The sequence below is a fragment of the Fistularia commersonii genome, chromosome 34 (assembly GCF_037954325.1).
Source record: "Fistularia commersonii isolate RoL2024-O1a breed Wild chromosome 34, RoL_Fcom_v1.0, whole genome shotgun sequence".
NCBI lineage: Eukaryota > Metazoa > Chordata > Actinopteri > Syngnathiformes > Fistulariidae > Fistularia > Fistularia commersonii.
In genome coordinates, this window is record NC_141317.1 from 858,805 (window position 1) to 877,632 (window position 18,828).

General features: G+C 39.0%; 1 protein-coding gene across 9 annotated transcripts in view; it reads right to left on the reverse strand.

The window, feature by feature from the left end:
- ubr4 (ubiquitin protein ligase E3 component n-recognin 4) overlaps nucleotides 1-18,828 on the reverse strand; it is a 49,268-nt gene that overhangs the window by 17,758 nt on the left and 12,682 nt on the right. For 4 of the 9 annotated variants that reach the window (XM_086142026.1, XM_086142022.1, XM_086142021.1 and 1 more), the window contains 39 exons: nucleotides 18,685-18,770; nucleotides 17,547-17,716; nucleotides 17,054-17,333; nucleotides 16,655-16,787; nucleotides 16,251-16,330; nucleotides 16,004-16,132; nucleotides 15,360-15,542; nucleotides 15,001-15,123; nucleotides 14,687-14,916; nucleotides 14,228-14,346; nucleotides 14,036-14,133; nucleotides 13,547-13,704; nucleotides 13,188-13,394; nucleotides 12,989-13,090; nucleotides 12,804-12,904; nucleotides 12,098-12,485; nucleotides 11,953-12,016; nucleotides 11,611-11,802; nucleotides 11,110-11,180; nucleotides 10,557-10,749; nucleotides 9,626-9,859; nucleotides 9,305-9,475; nucleotides 8,992-9,174; nucleotides 8,322-8,480; nucleotides 7,968-8,120; nucleotides 7,570-7,797; nucleotides 7,243-7,400; nucleotides 6,733-6,907; nucleotides 6,354-6,555; nucleotides 4,093-4,256; nucleotides 3,304-3,520; nucleotides 2,888-3,104; nucleotides 2,265-2,297; nucleotides 1,922-1,985; nucleotides 1,705-1,839; nucleotides 1,186-1,360; nucleotides 853-984; nucleotides 630-751; nucleotides 208-319 (listed from right to left, as the gene is read on the reverse strand). In XM_086142026.1, the coding sequence (XP_085998152.1) occupies nucleotides 208-319; nucleotides 630-751; nucleotides 853-984; nucleotides 1,186-1,360; nucleotides 1,705-1,839; nucleotides 1,922-1,985; nucleotides 2,265-2,297; nucleotides 2,888-3,104; nucleotides 3,304-3,520; nucleotides 4,093-4,256; nucleotides 6,354-6,555; nucleotides 6,733-6,907; nucleotides 7,243-7,400; nucleotides 7,570-7,797; nucleotides 7,968-8,120; nucleotides 8,322-8,480; nucleotides 8,992-9,174; nucleotides 9,305-9,475; nucleotides 9,626-9,859; nucleotides 10,557-10,749; nucleotides 11,110-11,180; nucleotides 11,611-11,802; nucleotides 11,953-12,016; nucleotides 12,098-12,485; nucleotides 12,804-12,904; nucleotides 12,989-13,090; nucleotides 13,188-13,394; nucleotides 13,547-13,704; nucleotides 14,036-14,133; nucleotides 14,228-14,346; nucleotides 14,687-14,916; nucleotides 15,001-15,123; nucleotides 15,360-15,542; nucleotides 16,004-16,132; nucleotides 16,251-16,330; nucleotides 16,655-16,787; nucleotides 17,054-17,333; nucleotides 17,547-17,716; nucleotides 18,685-18,770 (6,141 nt within the window). The remainder of the gene's footprint in view (nucleotides 1-207; nucleotides 320-629; nucleotides 752-852; nucleotides 985-1,185; nucleotides 1,361-1,704; nucleotides 1,840-1,921; nucleotides 1,986-2,264; nucleotides 2,298-2,887; nucleotides 3,105-3,303; nucleotides 3,521-4,092; nucleotides 4,257-6,353; nucleotides 6,556-6,732; nucleotides 6,908-7,242; nucleotides 7,401-7,569; nucleotides 7,798-7,967; nucleotides 8,121-8,321; nucleotides 8,481-8,991; nucleotides 9,175-9,304; nucleotides 9,476-9,625; nucleotides 9,860-10,556; nucleotides 10,750-11,109; nucleotides 11,181-11,610; nucleotides 11,803-11,952; nucleotides 12,017-12,097; nucleotides 12,486-12,803; nucleotides 12,905-12,988; nucleotides 13,091-13,187; nucleotides 13,395-13,546; nucleotides 13,705-14,035; nucleotides 14,134-14,227; nucleotides 14,347-14,686; nucleotides 14,917-15,000; nucleotides 15,124-15,359; nucleotides 15,543-16,003; nucleotides 16,133-16,250; nucleotides 16,331-16,654; nucleotides 16,788-17,053; nucleotides 17,334-17,546; nucleotides 17,717-18,684; nucleotides 18,771-18,828) is intronic. The other 5 variants (XM_086142028.1, XM_086142027.1, XM_086142025.1 and 2 more) reach the window with 3 other exon arrangements.

Consider the following 18,828-nt stretch of genomic DNA (forward strand, 5'->3'; position numbering starts at 1 on the left):
TTCACGTACTGCAAGCCTTTATGAATAGAACAAAGAGAATCAAAAAAACAGATGGTTTAAAATAGATGATTAACAGTGAAATAATAAATTACACATAAATAAACACATCAATTGAAGCCTAGAATAATATAACTGGACACTTTTGCTCATTTAATTAACAGCTTATATGATGTGTGAAATCTTAAAATAAAGCTCTTGTTAACTTACCCATTGGTGTGTTGGAGCGTGGGGGTGATGGAAGAGTTACATGTCTACGTTTGTTTCTTGGCCTAAGTACTCTGATCAGTGCCTGTTTACATGCAAAGCTCACTGCTGCATCCTGGAATTGGTTCAAAGTGATTCATTAGTTATCATTCCCAGTAATGGGGACTCAAACCCAAACTAGATGTCCACGTAATGCAAAGTTGTGGTCATGAATGATTTCATTTAGACAACCAATTCTGCATAAACTTGATGTATACATACATACATACATACATATAGTGTCTAGAGTTATGAATATTACAACTAAAACAGTCAAACATATGCAATGACTTTCACCTGGCCTCGTCTTTGAGTTACTCATTTCATTTTGTTGATTACTTGAGTTTAAAATTATTCAAAATTATTGACAGCAAAACTGGACTTACAGGGCACAGCAGCATTTGCATGTAAATTTTTGAGGCTATATTGATGTAATCAAGTTCACATGTGCAGTACGCATGAATGATATCAACCAAGGCATTTACAGTTGCTTCCACATGAGTTAGTCCTAAAAAAGGTAGAAGAGAAGAAATTCAAACATAGTAATTCTATTCATTCAAGTCAAAACAGTGCTTTAGAGAAAAAAAACACCCGAGAGACTGTACATACCAGGTAGACAAGCAGGTGCAAGGAATGCATTCTTTGGTTTCAGGGCATGAAGTTTCCAGAAGTTATTCATTAGTTGTGTGATGAAATTACAGCTCTCACCATCCATATGTTTTTGCCCATCTTCTGTCATCTCTTGTTAGAAAAAAGAAAGTGCACAAATTTTGTGAACATTTTTTGCTACTCTTGACGACAAATCTAAAATTTTGACTGTAAACACTGTCAGAGGTTCCTTCAATATATTGAATTTTTATAAAGCATTAAATTATTTTACCAGAGAGTGGCATGGTATCTTAGCCTCAGCAATATTTGGCACAACATTAAACTGTGGCTTACCAGAGTCGTGATGGAGAGACTTTGTTTCTGTGTAATGCACCAAATTGTTAGGTCTCATGATTGCAATTGAGCGGGCAGTGATGACAAGCCTCTGGAAGACATCAGGGTCAAGCTCTCTCCCTTCACGGCTACAGCCGTTTAGACACTGAACAGCATTACTCAGCAAGGACTGGTCCTGATAAAGATGCAAATACGTATATGACTTTTGGTATGCAATTAAAAAACAGTTAGAACATTATTATCAATTTCTGAGGTGGCAGATTCAGTGTCTGTTGATTTAAGCTGTAGAAGCAGGTCAACAATCTCTCTAATGAAGACATTATTTTTTCAGTACTGGTGACAATTACCCATTCAAATCCAAAGGAACAAACCTATTATTGGTTACTTCTTTCATAGTTTCCATTGTCATTCAAATTTCTAACTGTACTTTTGTCTGAACAGTACAATTATTTTTACTGAACTTGGCAGACAACTAACTTATCAGATGTCTATGAGCTTTTGGTCTCGTAATGGTTTTACCTTGTGATTGTGATAGGCAGTACGACTGGTGTGGAGACTAGCAAGTAGTCCCTTGGTTTGCTGCTGCACACCTGCTGGGGTGGGCATAGACAAGAGAAGAGTGGCCAGCTCCAGTGCAGCAGCCTTGTTTTTCTCCTTAAAAGAGTGAAAAATAGTTAACATACCCCTGTAAAGACAAGGTTTTATACATTCAGACGTGAAAGGATAAGATTTTTACCTTTTCAATGGCGGAACCTACAGCAAAGCAACTTTCCAAAGCTTCAAGGGCACTGACCACCAACCTAAAATTGTAAAAGAAGTTCAAACCTGCTTCTACGTAATATTTCAAATTGAAATTATCCAAGCAAACAGAAAATAAAAGTGTATCTCAACCTGTTGCTATTACCAGATAATACAAGTGTTGAAAAATAACACTGAATTCCATAGATATCAGGGAAAACATGATTTTGTTGTTGAAGTGTAAGGATGGGTCATGGCATGTTCAGTCTCAGGCATGGACACACAAACCAGCACACATGCACAAAACCATACAAACGAGCAGAGAAAGGGCAGTTACTAACCGGTCCAAGGTTGATAAGGACTCAGTTTCACAACTTTTTATTGTATAATTGGGAGCAAAAGAAAAAAAGAACAAAAACGTGTGAGGATCACAGAAAGAAACAAGTGAAATTAAATGATTCAGTTGAACAAAAGAGAAGCATGCAAGAAAAAAATGACATCACAACAGCCATGCACTAATAACTTGAGGGACGAGCCAATTCCTAATTACTAAAATGTCTTCAGTGCTTCCTTCAACATAAAAAAAACGAAAATGTTGATAAAATCCACCAACATAATTACTGTATGCACAGTTGCTCCATTTCAGGATTCTTATAATTTTCATTTTATAAAAAATGTAAAAAGTACTTGTGACCTCGCAATAAGAGACCACAATACCAGCAAAATGTTTGAAATACTTAAATTCAAATGTTCAAACTTGAATAGTTTTACATATTAAAGGATAAATACACAATTTCAATAAGTCGAAATCTTACCATGCAATAAATTGTATTCTACCAAAATGACTAGATTTGCACAAGATTTTAAATCAATCAGTCTTAGATGTACCTTTATATCATGGTACATGGTTAACAATGATAGACAGTGAAAATTGTGTTGGTCATCCTGGGTTGAAAGCTCATACCTCTCCAATACAGTGCCACTGGTGGTGGTTGGGGTAGTTATATCTCCGTCAGATATGCCATTGCCCTGATTGAGGTTGGGACTACAGACATTATTAACAGAGGCAGAGGAGAAGTCCTCTGGTGGATCTTCAGGCCAGCCAAACTGCTCTTTTGTTTTCCCATAGATCTTGATGGAATCAAGCATTGTGACGCCAGCTGGGTCAACGGATGCTCCAACTTTAAAATATTAAAACAGCAAAATGAATTCTCAGATGGCTTCTCATTAAAATTAAAACAAATTCAGAGATGAACTGGAATAGCTCAGGAAAAAAGGACACCTTTTTATCACATCATATATCACTGTGAAATTGTGGTATCATTTTAATATCTATGATTAACTCATTGAAAGATGTGTGTTAAAAAAGGACACCCTTACTGAAGATGGACAGCTTTTTGTCAGCTTGTAGGGCCTCCTCTCTGGTGAAGGGGAAGTCAAACCATCGAGCTCTTGTTAGATTTATCTGCATAGTGCGGCCAAAAACCTCCACGTAGGAGGGAGCTCTCTCAATGGCTTGAGTGCCCACCTGCACCCGCATGCCCGTCATAACCATTGAACTATTATTGTTGACTGCCTCGACAGTAAATCCCCCAGGCTAGGAAGACAAAATATATTCACCATTTAGTCAACCACATGTACATCAATAGAACAGCATACAGATGTTATGCTAAATTTAAAGCTCATGTGTACTTGGGGCAAAGCTCAAAACAAAACATTTATTCTGGTCAAAAACAGGGTTGAATAATCCTCTGCTTTGTTCAATTTAAAACAGGGAGGAAGAAATTTGAGACAAAACCAAGCTCACCTTCACTTAAAATTATGCTTGAAAATGACAAGTTCAGACAATTTGCTGTTACTGACCTACTAAGCCACTTTTTTCTGAACAAGCCATATAGACACAACTCCCCACGGTCAGATCTCAATTTACACCAAAATAACTGAAGAATTACAAAAACATTTTACTCTTAATTTATCTAGAAGTATAATAATGCCTGCGTAGTCTTTCTTTTACATTAAGTTAATTAAAAGGCAAAACACATCTAACCATGTCTATAAACAAGTGTTAATACGATAATAAAATACAAACAAAAAACAAGACCTAGTATCACAAAACACTGGTTTACCATCAAAAGATAGTAAAGGAATAATAATCTGAAATATCATTACCTTTGTGTTGGCAACATACATTCCAGTAGAATTGAGTCTGTGTTTGATCTGTTGTCCATTGTAAACCTGGAGTAAGTCATTGCCCCCAAACTCGACCTCTGTGAGCTGCTGGTTATGCTCAAAGAAATCAACTGGAAATGTCACCTGACTGGAGGTCCTGGTGGCTGAAAGTAAAACCATGAAATTGAAATGAGGACATAATCACTACCACATGCAGGGATAGAAGCTAAAAATTTTTAGCACAATATTTTCTTTTGTCAGGGAATGCAGCCTCAGGGCGGCACTGGCCCGTGTCTCTCCAAGCCTGCCTTGGGGGGGCATGGAGCAGTGTTTCCCTGTGCCGGTCCCAGGACCGGATATACGCAGAGGGTTGTGTCAGGAAGGGCATCCGGCGTAAAACTTTTGCCAAAACCAAACATGCGAGTCAACTGAAACTATATCATACCGGATCTGTCGCGGACCGGGTTACCTACAGGGTACTAATGGAAATTGGGCTACTGTGGGTCGAAGAACAAGAACAAGAAGAAGAGGAGGAGTGTGTGTTTGGAAGCAGAGAGAGAGGAGGAAAGGAAAGAGTCTGGGACTGAGAGTAGGGACTTTGAATATTGGGACTATGACAGGAAAAGGTAGAGAGTTGGTCGACATGATGCAGAGAAGGAAGGTGGATATACTGTGTGTCCAAGAGACCAGGTGGAAAGGTAGTAAGGCTAGAAGCTTAGGAGCAGGCTTTAAGTTGTACTATAATGGTAGACAGGAAGAGAAATGGAGTAGGAGTTATCTTGAAGGAGGAGTTTGATAGGAACGTCCTAGAGGTGAAAAGAATGTCAGATAGACTTATGAGTCTGAAACTGGAAATTGAAGGTGTAATGCTCAATGTTGTTAGTGGCTATTCCCCACAGGTGGGATGTGAATCTGAAGAGAAGGAGAAGTTCTGGAATGAGTTAGATGAAGTGATGCAGAATATTCCCAGAAATGAGAGATTGGTAATTGGTGCAGACTTCAATGGACATGTTGGTGAAGGCAAGAGAGGGGATGAAGAGGTGATGGGCAGATTTGGTATCCAGGATAGGAAGGCAGAGGGACAGATGGTGGTAGATTTTGGAAAATGGATGGAAAGGGCTATAGTGAACACCTTTTTCCAAAAAAAAAACAGGAACATAGGGTAACTTATAAGAGCGGAGGTAGGAGCACGCAGGTAGACTACATCTTGTATAGACGAGGTAACCTGAAAGAGATCAGTGACTGCAAAGTAGTTGTAGGTGAGAGTGTAGCCAGACAGCATAGGATGGTGGTTTGTAGGATGACTCTGGTGACAAGGAAGATGAAGAGGAGAAAGGCCAAGCAGAGGACAAAGTGGTGGAAGCTGAAAAGAGAGGAGTGTTGCATGGTTTTCAGGGAGGAGTTGAGAAAGGGTCTGGGTGGTCAGGGTGAGCTTCCAGATGATTGGACGACTACAGCTAGTGTTATCAGGGAGACAGGTAGAAGAGTACTTGGTTTGTAATCTGGAAGGAGAGTAGATAAGGAGACTTGGTGGTGGAATGAGGAAGTACAGGAGTATATACAGAGAAAGCGGTTAGCAAAGAAGAAGTGGGATACTGAGAGGACTGAAGAGAACAGACAGGAGTTCAGGGAGATGCGGCAAAAGGTAAAGATAGAGGTGGCAAAGGCCAAACAAAGGGCGTACGATGACTTGTATGCTCGGTTGGATAGTAAGGAAGGTGAGAATGATCTATACAGGTTGGCGAAACAGAGAGATAAAGATGGAAAGGATGTACAACAGGTCCGGGTGATTAAGGACAGAGAGGGAAATGTATTGACTGATGCTAGAAGAGTGATGGGAAGATGGAAAGACTACTTTGAAGAGCTGATGGATGTGGAAAATGAAAGAGAGGCAAGGGTAGAAGAGGGGACTATTGTAGACCACAAAGTAGCACAAAGTAGTAAAAGTGAAGTGAGGAAGGCATTGAAGAGGATGAAAAGTGGAAAAGCAGTTGGTCCTGATGATATACCTGTGGAGGTGTGGAAGTGTCTAAGAGAGGCAGCGGTAGATTTTCTGACTAGATTATACCAACACTGGAAAAGTAAAGCAACTGCAACTGCAAGGGTCAGATAGTCATTCACTTGTAAGCTATAGTTGCAAATTTCATTCAGCATGTAGTTGCCAAATATTGGTATCTGACTGGGTTGATGATCCCAGCTTAATGAACTTGATTCGCTTTTTTCTTTTGAAACACAAATGGTCTTTTTTGCCACAAACTTACTGGTAGTAGCAGTTTTACGCTTGCGTACAGGCTTCATGATACTGATACCACAGCTGGGTTGTAGTGAGGGCTGGAGCCAGTATGAGGTGTTGTCGACATTAGCCATGTAGATACGCAAGCTTCCATCCTCACAGAGGAGAATCATGGTAGTACGCTGCTGTTCATTACTGGCAGTGTGTCTAATCGCAACCATATCTTGAATCTGGGAGAAAATGCAAGCAAAAATCAAACTAGTAGAATACATTTTTTTATCAGGAAAGTGTGTGTGTGTGTGTGTGTGTGTGTGTTTGTGTGAACATATATATATGTTTCTCAATTCTGGATAAGATTTAGTTTAATCACACAGTTTGTGACTATGAAATAGCAAGTGGCTCATTACCTTTGCTTTGGCAGGCAGAGTTTTAATCTCTTGAATGAGAAAAGTGTCAGGTTTGACCATGATAACTAGTGGTATCCCAGTTGTCTGTTGCACACAGCACACAAGTCCTGGGTGGTTCATGACCTCGGACCATTGGCAAAGAGCAGGTGACATCTTACTGCTGCCGCCATTTGAGCTTAAGGGAAAAAGTTGTAGACTCATTACAATCAGGACTCACCTTAGTGAAAATGTCATTTCAGAGTAGTAAGTTGCTTGTGGTTCGATTACAGTTACTGATTCTTGCTTGTCCCAGTGTTTGGGAGCCCCGACAATATGAGCTATTAATGTAGCCAGACTGAAAGATCAGACTAAACAAGCAAGTATGGGAGGACTAATATTAATATTGCACAGTTACTTAATATGTGCAGGGCTACAAACAAAGAATTACATTGCGAATTATTGACTGACAGTTGGAACAGATCCAACACATTCCAAGTAAGGACTCCATATATGTTGTGGAAGAAATAATACCCTTTAATGTTGACGGGAAAGAGTCGCTGCACATCAGTGCTACTGCGACTCACAGTGGCAGCAAAGGACTTTCCCTGGCTGTAGCTGAAGAAAAGCATCTGGAGGACATGTGAGTAATATACAGACACGCCTCCTCCAGCAACCTGGCCGTTGCTATCCTATAATCACACAAAAAGATTGTGCATCAATACCATTATCCAGCTGAATCAGAAAACCTCGAACACTTGAACTAGTGTGCCAAGACATTGAGCTTTTCTCACAGCCAATGGTTGCCTGATGAAAAATAATGTGCTGCCAACTCTTTTTCCACATTTTTATCCTTCTTACCTTTAAATCTTCATGGTTTATCTCCAACACATTTGTGACATAGAAAGGGCCATGTTGGGCACTGCTGGATTCATCCATGATCTGAGTATACATGTAACCTGCTGAAGACATAATGACGATGATGTTCTTCCCTTCTTCATTGAAAAGGAAGGTAGCATCGCGGATTTTGGAGCTTGGGAGAAGGAAGTAGTACATGGGACTCAAGGCATCCAATGATAAGTCATAAATCTGTTCAAAAGAAGAAAAAAAATTATGTGACAGACAACTATTGTGAAACTGCAGGGTTTAGCACATATCTTGGGTTAATTGTTTAGCATTCATGACAGGCATATCTAACCCACTATACTTTGTGTCAAGTGACACTTTGCCCACAGTATGTCAACTCCCAAAAGACATACCTTAACAAAGTCGGCAGTGATGATTGCAAGTTCTGTTTGTGAGCCAGGTAACCAAATAGCTTTGATGATAAAGTTGCCTGTGGCCAATTGTGGGTGCAGTACCAGATGATCTGACACAGAGCCTGTGCTACTGAAAGTGAGTACATGGCAGTCCTGGAAAAACAACACACCACCATCATAGGAAAGATAGCACTGTCTAAGACAAAAGACTTATCTAGTAAGTATTCATATGCAAAAAATGTACTTATGGGTTTTACTGAACCAGCTCCCAGAAAAAGTCCTGAATTATAATCAAGGTCACTGGCTCAATTTATATGCTTCAGTTATATTTTGTTACAGTGGGAGTTTCCTGACCTTAAGGCCGCATACAGCCAGGTAATCTTCATTACAAGCATTGCCTGTTAAACTGAGGACAGTAAATGGAACAGGGGCAGAGGCCAGACGAGTCAATGTCAGCTTCCTCTTGCTTGAGTCAGCCTGCTTCAGCAGAGTAGACAGCTGTAGAACTGTTATCTGTTAAAAAAAGGAGAGGAAATAAAGCTTTAGCTTTGAAAATACCACAATCTGATGAAAAATATGAAAACCCCCTGAAATTATTACATTTGAACATAAAATAACAATCAAGAATTACAAAGGGGAAAATTTGGATAACTAACAGTAACAAGAGTCATATTTGAGGCATCAAGGCCAATTCAAATAACTCTCTTGAGGGCTGTTTAACTAAATGCCAATATTAATGTCAAAGTACAGAAATGTTTAATTGCACTGGGCCATTAGATAACTAACTGATTATCTTGGCCTGCAAATAAATGCAAGTTTAATTGTAGAGGTTTTGTTAAGATTTATTTAGAATTCTCTCAATCAAGTGGCATCACATGGCTTTGAACACTGACATGCCCAAATTACTGCAGCATTTTGCAGCTGATGAACAGCAATCCTGATAAACAAGAGCCCCATTTTGTAACTAAATGTGCATTTTGTGTGTCCCGCTGTCTGATAGGATTGCACTGTTTGTGCTACTCACCTTTCCCTTTTCATGGCTGACTGCAAGGTGTTGGCGGCGGCCGTGGGGTGAGGACAAAACACACATGGCAACACGCCGGAGAACATGTGCACTGATGAGCTGACGTATAGTTTGTCCCTGATCACCACTGTAGTTCATCCTCACATTCTCAAAAGCCCCTTCCTGGGAGCCCAATGTTGGTACCTAAAGAGAACAAACAACGAATTATCACTTTAAGAACATTGAATCTCTGGATGTAAAAGTTGGGTCAGATTTATGTACATGGAAAGGAATTAGAAAACTAATAATAATACAAAGTATGTAGTCATTATACCATCAACTGATCTGTCATCTCCACATTTTTGTCCTGAGTATGTAGTTCACTAAGGGCACGTTGAGCACGGCTACTACTTCCTACAGCTGATGCCTGCTGGAAATTGGTCTGAATAGCTTCCATAAGAAACATGAGCATCTCCAGGATGATAGCTGCAGTGGATGAAGCCATCTGTTGAAGACAGAGTGTGCCAAATACATAAATAAAGCTCAAAACAATGGGCATTACTTGATGTGATGAGGTCTTTTTGACCCATGAAGTAAAACAAGACAAAGAAAACGACTTTGTGGTGATTCTTGAAAAATACAGATATTATCTCACCACTTGAGCCAGCAATTCTTCCTGGCAGCCCTCAATTGTTTTGCACACACTGCTCTTCTTAGGTTTGTCGTCATCACCAGGTTTTCCGTCACAGATGATAACCTTGCCCTTATCAGAAGGCGAGGCATTTTGGTGGCGTGTAGCACTCTCAGGCATGCGTAGTTCACTCTGGAATGCAGATGACTCTTTGAGTGTGGACCCCATGCCACTGCTTGGACTGCGTTTGACCAAGGCCTGTGGATGATTGAGCAGAAAAGAAGCCAGTGAGACACAAACACAAATACAACTAAATATTGCAGTTCTGTGAATAAACCTTTTCAGTCTACTTGATCACAATTAGGATTACTTGATTTTCTTTCAATTTGCTAGCTTGATCAAATGGCGAAGACTATGCTTCAGCAAAAGAATTAACATAGTTACTGTTTTAAATATAAATAACCCCAAAGGCAAAGATCAACTTTAGCACTGAAACAATAATAAACTGTAAATGGAAATTTATGCATGCAAAAACCATATAGACTATTCCAAGTTTTTCCCTTCTGGGATAGTAACTCAACGCAATTACAAAGTGAAAATGTATTATCAAGGAATACACTAAACTAAAATATGCAATTGCATGATCAGACTGATCTTGAAAATGCAATATTTGAATCAGAAATACAAAAAGAAATGCAATATTGTAAAACAAGTAACATATGGTATAATGAAGAAGATGGTGCATTCATTAACACATGCAAATTCAAATATTCATAGTTTACTACAAAAAGGTTAACTACAAAAGGTGGCCCTTATAGAACAACAGTTGTTGATCCTGAATACATGTAATATAGTTTTTTACTTTATGGCCACAAGTGTAGACTAGCTATAACCCTGACCAAGTGAAATGACTGGATGGAAGTCAAGGGGGGAATGACTTGCAAGCCAAAGTTACCGCTGTTGTTCTCTTCCCATGATGACCTGAGGTATTCGGTCTCACCTGGCAGCTGCCATCCTCTTTGGCACCGCAGTCACAGAAGAAAGAGCCATATTTTGCATAGGAGATCTCATGGTCTTTGTGACAGACCTTGGCGCACACTGTGCACACACCTACCCCATCCACCATCTTACAGGTGTGACAGTGGTACCTGCAGAATTACACAAATCATGGGTGAATCATGAATCAATTTGACAAAAACATATTCACGGGAATAATATTTTGTTCTAATTATAATTAGGTAAAAATTAAAAGATAATAGATGGCAAATCACTGATGACAAATATAATTTTCATTTCATCTATGCAAAGCCAAGCTAGATATGATTTTTTAAAAGCCGTCTAGTTTTTTTGCCGGTCTATTCTAGCAGTCTAAACAAGCTAAACATCCTTATACTACAATGAAAACATTTCTGCTAAATTCCTCAACCACATCCCATGAAAACTGGTACCACACAAGCATCAGGCCAAAAATGATGGAAAATATCAGCAAATTAAAAACATTTCTTTACCAGTGCTGGTTCATGAACTCCTTCTGAGTAATGGTAAAGGTGCAGAGTTTGTTGCAAAGTGAGTCTTCATCCTAACAAATAGAGAGAGTAAGTGCATAATTTAGCAATTGATACTGTATAATACTGAATATGCCAACTAAAAATGGCATCAATGGAACATGTTTTAGGAATACAAAATAGAACTGCTTTTTATTTCTTGTGTGTAACAAAATATATCAGTCTATATTTTGGAGTGACAAGGCTGTCTTAAGGCAAAAAATGTGAATTTCTACCACAGACTAATTGAAACAAAATAATGCTGATATGAAAATACAACATGTGAACCTGAGAATACTATACAATATTTCATTAACTACTGCCTAATCCTGGCATCTCAACAATGCTCCACATTTCCTCTCTAATTCAGAACAATACTTTGTCGTGAAGGGTCTACAATTCATTTCTGGACATGTCTGAATAGAGCCATTTCAGGAATAAAGATATACAGGGATTAGATCTTACAGAATCCTCTGCCTGAGAATCATCATCCTCTACTGCAAGCTCTTCCACCCAGTCAGAGTCAACTTCCATGGCCTTCTCTTCTCCCTCCATTAGAAGGGCTGAAGTACCTTGGCCATTGCTTTGCCTCAAGGCATTCATTACATCAGCCAAATAAGAGATGATATGGCATGAGCACTCCAACATACTAGCATGCTGAAATCAAGGAACAGGTGAATAATCATTGGTATATGATTAAAAATGGGAATCTTTTACAAGTAGAAAATGTATAAATAGCCATTGTTTACATTTACACCTGGACTATGGCAATTTCATTCAAAAATTGTGATAAATACAAAAACATACCTTTCCTTTGGACAGATTTGTGCTGACTTTTTCCACAACATTTTTTTGTGTTAAATACTTTTTGCTGCAGAAATAAATAACAGAAGTTTACAATAACCTAAAAATCAAAATCTGGTGAAAGCTGTTGATGAAACTGGTATCTTACCATCTGGTCAGCCAGTCAATAACTGCTCTATGCAGTTGCAAATGGCCAGCTCCCTGTCCAGCACTGGCAAGGGTGGCCATGATGACCATGAGCTCAGGAAAACCTGTTCCATCACTACTGGTCAGCATGTCTGTTGCCATGGGAATCAGTGTGCTGAGCAGAACTGTGCACACTCCTTCGCCCACCTGGCTATTGTCACGTACGATATGAGTGGTAAGCAGCTGCAATAGCTGTCGGTTTTCCTGCACAATTTCCAGCTGTTCTGAATCCTTTGGAGGCGTGGTTGTCATGCGTGTCAGCCATGACTGCAAACGAGTGGGCTCAACACATGCTAACTGGGCCAGGGAGCCACATAGACACAGTAAACTGGGGTTTGGGCTCTTTTCCGCTGAGGAAAAATGCAACACCATTTAAATTTGCAAGTGTTCTGTTGCATCATATAAGCTGCTCTTTAAAATGTTTCATTTTATAATTTGTACTTGTGGGGTTCCATATGGACCCACAACTCCAATTAAACACAAGCAGCTATCCTTACTATTATTGCATGGTTGTCAATGCATGATCATTCTTTTTTAGCTGACTACCCCACGCTTAAATAAAATGCTGAAACATATCATTATGTTTCTTTGTGTTTACTTCTGTTATCTGAAATGCACAAGCATTCATTCAAATAATATTCTTATTATGAATATACAGGACGACTTACTGAGCTGGAAAAGCTTGGTGAAGAATTTCAGCACCCGGTTGCAGAATTTTGCAGATAGGTTTTCATTGGCTGTTGCCATCATAATCTGGACAAGCTCTCCACTGAGAGAAGATGAACACAGAATAATTTAGTAGCTTTGTATTCTTTTGCAATATTAATAATGCAGTCTATTTGACCGGAATTACCTAAATGAAAAAAACTCCTCCATTGCTTTGCGGACTAGACTGTTCTCAAGCTGTTTTTCAAGGTACTGAAGGCATTCCTCAAGGACAGACTCATCCAAACCGCTAGTGAGATGTATTGATGAAAAGTTTGATAAGAATATACAAAACATTACATATGCAAGCTCAAACAATATGTAATAGATAATGAGTTATTTATTACCTGTTTGGGTCTGAATGATTGGCAATTATGTTGTAACACCCTGTCACCAGACGATCATAGATGCGTCCGAGAAAAGCATCGGATTCTGATGGGCCAAGAATGCGCTCAAGTGAGGTGCTGCTGATCTCAGCCACACTCTCTGTGCTGCCCTCCAAGACAAGGGGTAGCAAAGTACGCACAACCTGGGGAGGATTCAGGTCCTCTGTGCTGAAAAGTTTGATAAGAAGCAAAACAAATTTGGGATGTCACTTGAGAAGGGTCGTTTTACATAAATAAGCCCATTTATATTACCTCCCACCCACACATCACATAGAATACAGCATGCTCATTGTTTCTAATTCAGGTGAACAAGCACTCACACAATGAGGTCACCAGTGAGTCGAACCAAAGACAGCAGAATATGTTTAAGAGATGAAGCCAGCGGCAGAGACTGGCAGCTCAGTGTTCCCAGATGAGCTGCTTGGATGGCACTGATGTAGCTCTCTGATGGTATGGTGTCATTTGCAAATGCGTTTCGCTGGGTGAAAAAAACAAAAACAAAGGTTTAAAAAAAATTCAAATAGAGTGCACCTATGAAATGTTTGTTAATATTCAGTTTAATAGTTCATATATCTTTACGAATACGTATCTATTAGGACTTTTTAAATAAAAAAAATTAAAAACAAAATTATAGGTTCAATCAGTCCAAAGTGTATCAATAAAAAAAACAAAATAAATAAACTCTTGAGATTTTCTCAGAGGAAAACATAATGCCTTGACATTAGCATCTAGTATGAAGTGGTCACCTGGTCAATTGAAATTATATAAGGGTTGGTGGACCCGTTACGCTAAAAGTTGAAGTGACATACCCAAGAACCGATGTTGGGGAATTCATTGGTGTGGATGCCATTCCAAGTCTCACAAATTGTCTGTACAGTCGATGGCAAGTTCTGCATGATACTATGTCCTGAAATTTAAAATTCAATATTCATGAATTAAATAGTTTGTGTTAAAAAAATCTGTGATGAATGATCTGGGCACTTCCAAATTCATCAACATACCAAGCGTATTGGCCTTACAGCGGGTAGACCCAATAGACAGAACTGCAGCATAACCCTGAAGCTTGGCATCTGTCAACTTGTTCTCCCCCTCTTCTGGGATGTTCATTAATAGGTATGACCTAGTATCATAATGTGGTATAATGGTGTAAATAAAATAGAAAACAAGTCAGATATGTGTCTAATTTTCCACACCTGACGAAACATTCAGGTTTGATCTTATTAACAGGTTTGAAGAAAAATGTTCAAATATCATATGTACATAGAAGAATAAGAAATAAAAATTATTCAGTTTTTTGGGATTTGCTCTTGCCAAAAATTTTTGGCCTGTTTGCATGAAAAAAAGAGGGGAATAAATTACAAGGGTGAAAAACAGAATGTTTTACTCATTTCATCGTTGCCAGTGTTGAAATTACATACCTGCTTTAAACTCTATTGTCCTGGATCAGTGATATGACTCACCTTGTGAATGCTGTGTAAACATCAGTGAGCTGCAGAGTGGCAGACAATAGGTTCTTTGTGATTTCTGAAGACTTGTGGCTATCTGCCTCAATGGCAACCTTGGACAAATGCTCATCAAGTGAAACCTGCACTTTTGAGATGACTGCATCTAGTGTATAGATCGCTTGTAGAGAGGGCAACTGGTGAAGAGGAAGGATGATGTTTGGATCTACACCAGAGAAAGTAGAAATCTGTAATAGAGAAAGGCTGCCAATATTAATTGCTGTCCGAGCCCCACTACAAACATAGCAAAGGTCATCAGTGGTACTAATTACCTGTCTGGCAATGTATTCCTCTGCTAACTCCACATCATATTTGACAGTGCTGCATTTAGCAGCTGTCATCTCTACCAGAGATGCTGCTTGCTCTGTTTTCATTCCCTGCTTTACTAAGTGTTCCTGTCAGTGATGAAAGGTCAGAGTCATAAAACAAAATAAAATAGAAAGGTCACAGATAATAAATAATTAAAAAGTGCCAAAAGTACATGGTGCGGGTCACTATGAGTATACTTTAACAAAATGAAAGATAAACCCTTTATTATTTCAAGAAATACAATAATGTGTTACGACACATGTCTTCACAATCTGTCTGTCTTTCTAGTTACCAGTCATAAGTTGTTCAGGTGTCAACAAACCTTTATCCAGTTCACATAGGTAGATATTCTTAGACGCGAGGACCATCGCAGAGTGTGGAGGATATCGCTCTCGCTGGGATCAACACAGTCCATCTTTAGCTGCTCCATAAAGGATTTAGAAGGCGGCAAAACCCCCAATATCCTCCATAATACTAGAAAATAATACTGAAGAGAGCAGGCCTCCTGCACAGGGTGACAAGCATACTTTTTGAGGCTTCGGGGGCATTTAATAAATGTTCTATTAAATCTCTGTACAACCAAAAAAATACAAAAAACCCAAAACAGTGGGAAACTCTGACACCTACCTGTAACTGAAAGTGAGTCTCTAAATTAATCTAATGGAAAACAATATAACCACTTTAAATAAATACAATAGGATTTTGGATTATGAATGGTATGAATAGGATGAGCGAATACAAAAAAACATTGACATTTTTTGTTTTTAAGGCTATTGATCGAATGAATAACTAAAATATCTAGTCTCTTGCCGCAAAAAAAAAAAATCTGTTTTACATGGAAGACAAATGAAGTGAGCTGATAAATTGAAGAACAGTTAAAGTTGCTGCTGCAGAAAAAGAAAGGTAAGGAAAGTTGGAAAGCTGTGTAAGCACCCCATTTTCATGGCACATGAGGTTTGCTCTCACCATGGGAGTGATTGGCTTGTTCTCTTGTCTTCTTGCCTTGTCAAACTGAGAACCTGCGGCCAGGAGTGAGATAAGCCAAGCATAAAGTTCATCATATTTAACTGTTCCATTGAACAGCTTTGGAAAAACCTGCAAAGAAAAAAAAAAGTTATCATAAAAAATAATAAAGCCCATCAACACAGCCAAAATCTTCTATCCACTTAGACAATAAAACTGTATTAATAGACCAGCATGATAAAAGACTTGCCTTGCTGTCCAATCTGCTGATATCATCTTCAGAGGCCTCCGGTGACAAAACACAGTAGAATTTGGGCTGAACATTTGACTCTAAGAAATGAAAGATCAGGAACACAGAGTAATATTTTGAATCAATTGTCAAAGTACACACACTCTTCATCATATAACAGATGTGGTGAGTGGCTATTTCAAATGCTTACTTGCAAGTTCCTAAAGTTTGGAAATTACAACCAAAATTTTGAAAACAATGTATAAGGTAGGTATTAAATTTGTTCTATTGGTGAGCAATCAGTATTCAAAGTGCTTTTCCCAATAATCAAATCACAATTGGAGTTTTTGAGGCTTTTCCTCTGACTTTGATCTGATCTCTTCATTTATAGAGAAAAAAACAACAAAAAACCCTCACTGTCTTACCTGTTGCACAGTTTTTGGTCCAGTTCTCCTCTACCTCCTTGAAACCATAGTAAAGTGGGACATTGCCATGCTTTCCACCATCCTGAACAGAGCTTGGCCCAGTTGATGGTGGGGTCAGGAGGTTGTACTGCACCTACATATAATCATGGAAGAGGGAAGCTAAATCTTTCTTGTCACATTATTTCATTTATCTTAGTAGTAGTAGTAGCAGTCGTAGTACATCAGTAATTCTTTTTCAGCAACAATTAGAAGTGATAATGGGGAGCTGTGCAACCATTCACTGTGTAAGCATTCATGTTTGGCAAATAGTAAAAAAAAAAAATCTAAAAAAGAAAAAACAGCAAGAATTTAACTTAGTTGCCATTTAGATATACGTACTTGAATGAATTAAAACTTTACCTGTTCAAACAGGTACAGTGGGGCCTTGGAATAGTGGCGCAAGAGATAGTCAAAAACGAGCAGTAGGCGGGCCAGGTTGAGAGGCACAGCCTTGAGCTGAGATTCTTTACTTTGCGCGACATCCGTGATGGCCTGGGTGACCAGAGTGAGAACTAAGCGTCGCCCACGTTCTGATAAATTATGGAAAAGGAGTAGCATGAGCTGGAGGTGTTCCACATTGAGGTCGTCCTCTCCATGAGCAGATCCTTGGAGAGTGTGTTGTTTCAATGTTCCCAAAAACCTATGAAAGTCAAAAGAAAAGGTGGCAAGAGAAAAAGGGCATTGGTGGCATGTATTGTCATATATGTCAAAGTAAAAGGTGATGTTCATGAGCATTCCAGCAAAAGACGGATACACCAAAACCCTGTCCCGATTCATCCAAGACGCACTGAGGAAAAAATCTGATTCAGTAAGGTGAATGATGCACTAAGATGAGTATGCAAAGGTTTGATACCTTTCCCAGACTTTCATACACTCAGGCACATCTGGTTCTCCCTGGACGCTGGCTTTGTGCTGCCATATTAGGAGAAGTCTTGAGAGGACAGACAGCGATTGGGGGTGTATGTACAGAGGCCAGGGACCCTCTGAAAAGGGTGCAACACCTAACTGCTGAAGAAGGGTGTTCTGAAAATGACCAGAAATTTCATATGATCACAAATCTTCAAGCATTTCATTCTTTAAATTAGAACCTTGACTTACAAACATCCCTAATCACGAACAAATCAGCCTACGATCAAATTTTGAATTGAGCTGTGAACAAGCCTTGGTGCAAGAATGCTGCATTGTGGCATTGCAGCGTCAAGGCTGTTATGCATGGTACTCCACGCTGTTTATGTCGTTCACGATTGTGTTCTATCATAAAGTTTTTTTGGGCTTTGTTTGGTAAGTAAGCCCTCATTATGCCTTTCAAAAAGGTGAAAAGGGCTCGTGATATTGGTGTTAAAAAGAAGTTACCGTCAATCTGAAGAAGGAAGTAATAGCAAAGGTCTCAATCCTTAGAAAAAGTAGAAAAGTGACTGTTAATTTGGATGAATGAAAGACAGCTTGCTGGAAATAGTGTTAGCAAGGGTCTTGTATGCACAAAGGCTTTACTTTTGTTGATCTTGTGAAGGAAACGCTGAGTACAAGGGCTGGCAAGAAGGCAGCGAACACAAGATACATAGTAATAATTAAGGTTATCTTCTTTTCTGTATTTTTGCAACAAACAAATCCATAATGAGTTTCAAAAGAGTACAGTATGTTTTGGGGGGCTGAAGAACAGATTGATAGGATTTATATTGATTTCAGTGGGGAAATTGATTCTATTCGCGAACATTGCCTTCCACATACAGACCACAGATCAAATTAAATTCATAAGCCAAGGTTCTACTGTATCATTGTGTGCAGGGTCAGATTCATGTGACATTTTATTGTCATATGGATCATATTATTTCACATCTTTTGAGTGTATAATTTGTACATGTGTTCACAGAACTCACACGAATACATAATGCAAAGCTTTTCATTCAAAGAGTACAAGCTCACTATGAAGACAGAAAAATCTGACTTGCTCCAAAGGATTAGCATCTTGGGAAAATAAAGCTTTCACTTACCTGCAGGGCTGGAGATGGCAGGTCAGATGTAACCAGAGTGTGGTTGAAGTGATACAGCGCGAGAGAGAACACCTCATCTGAGGAGCCTAAAGAGTTAGTTACAAGTGTTACCAAACTATGGAGTAAATATTAGTTTAATTGTTT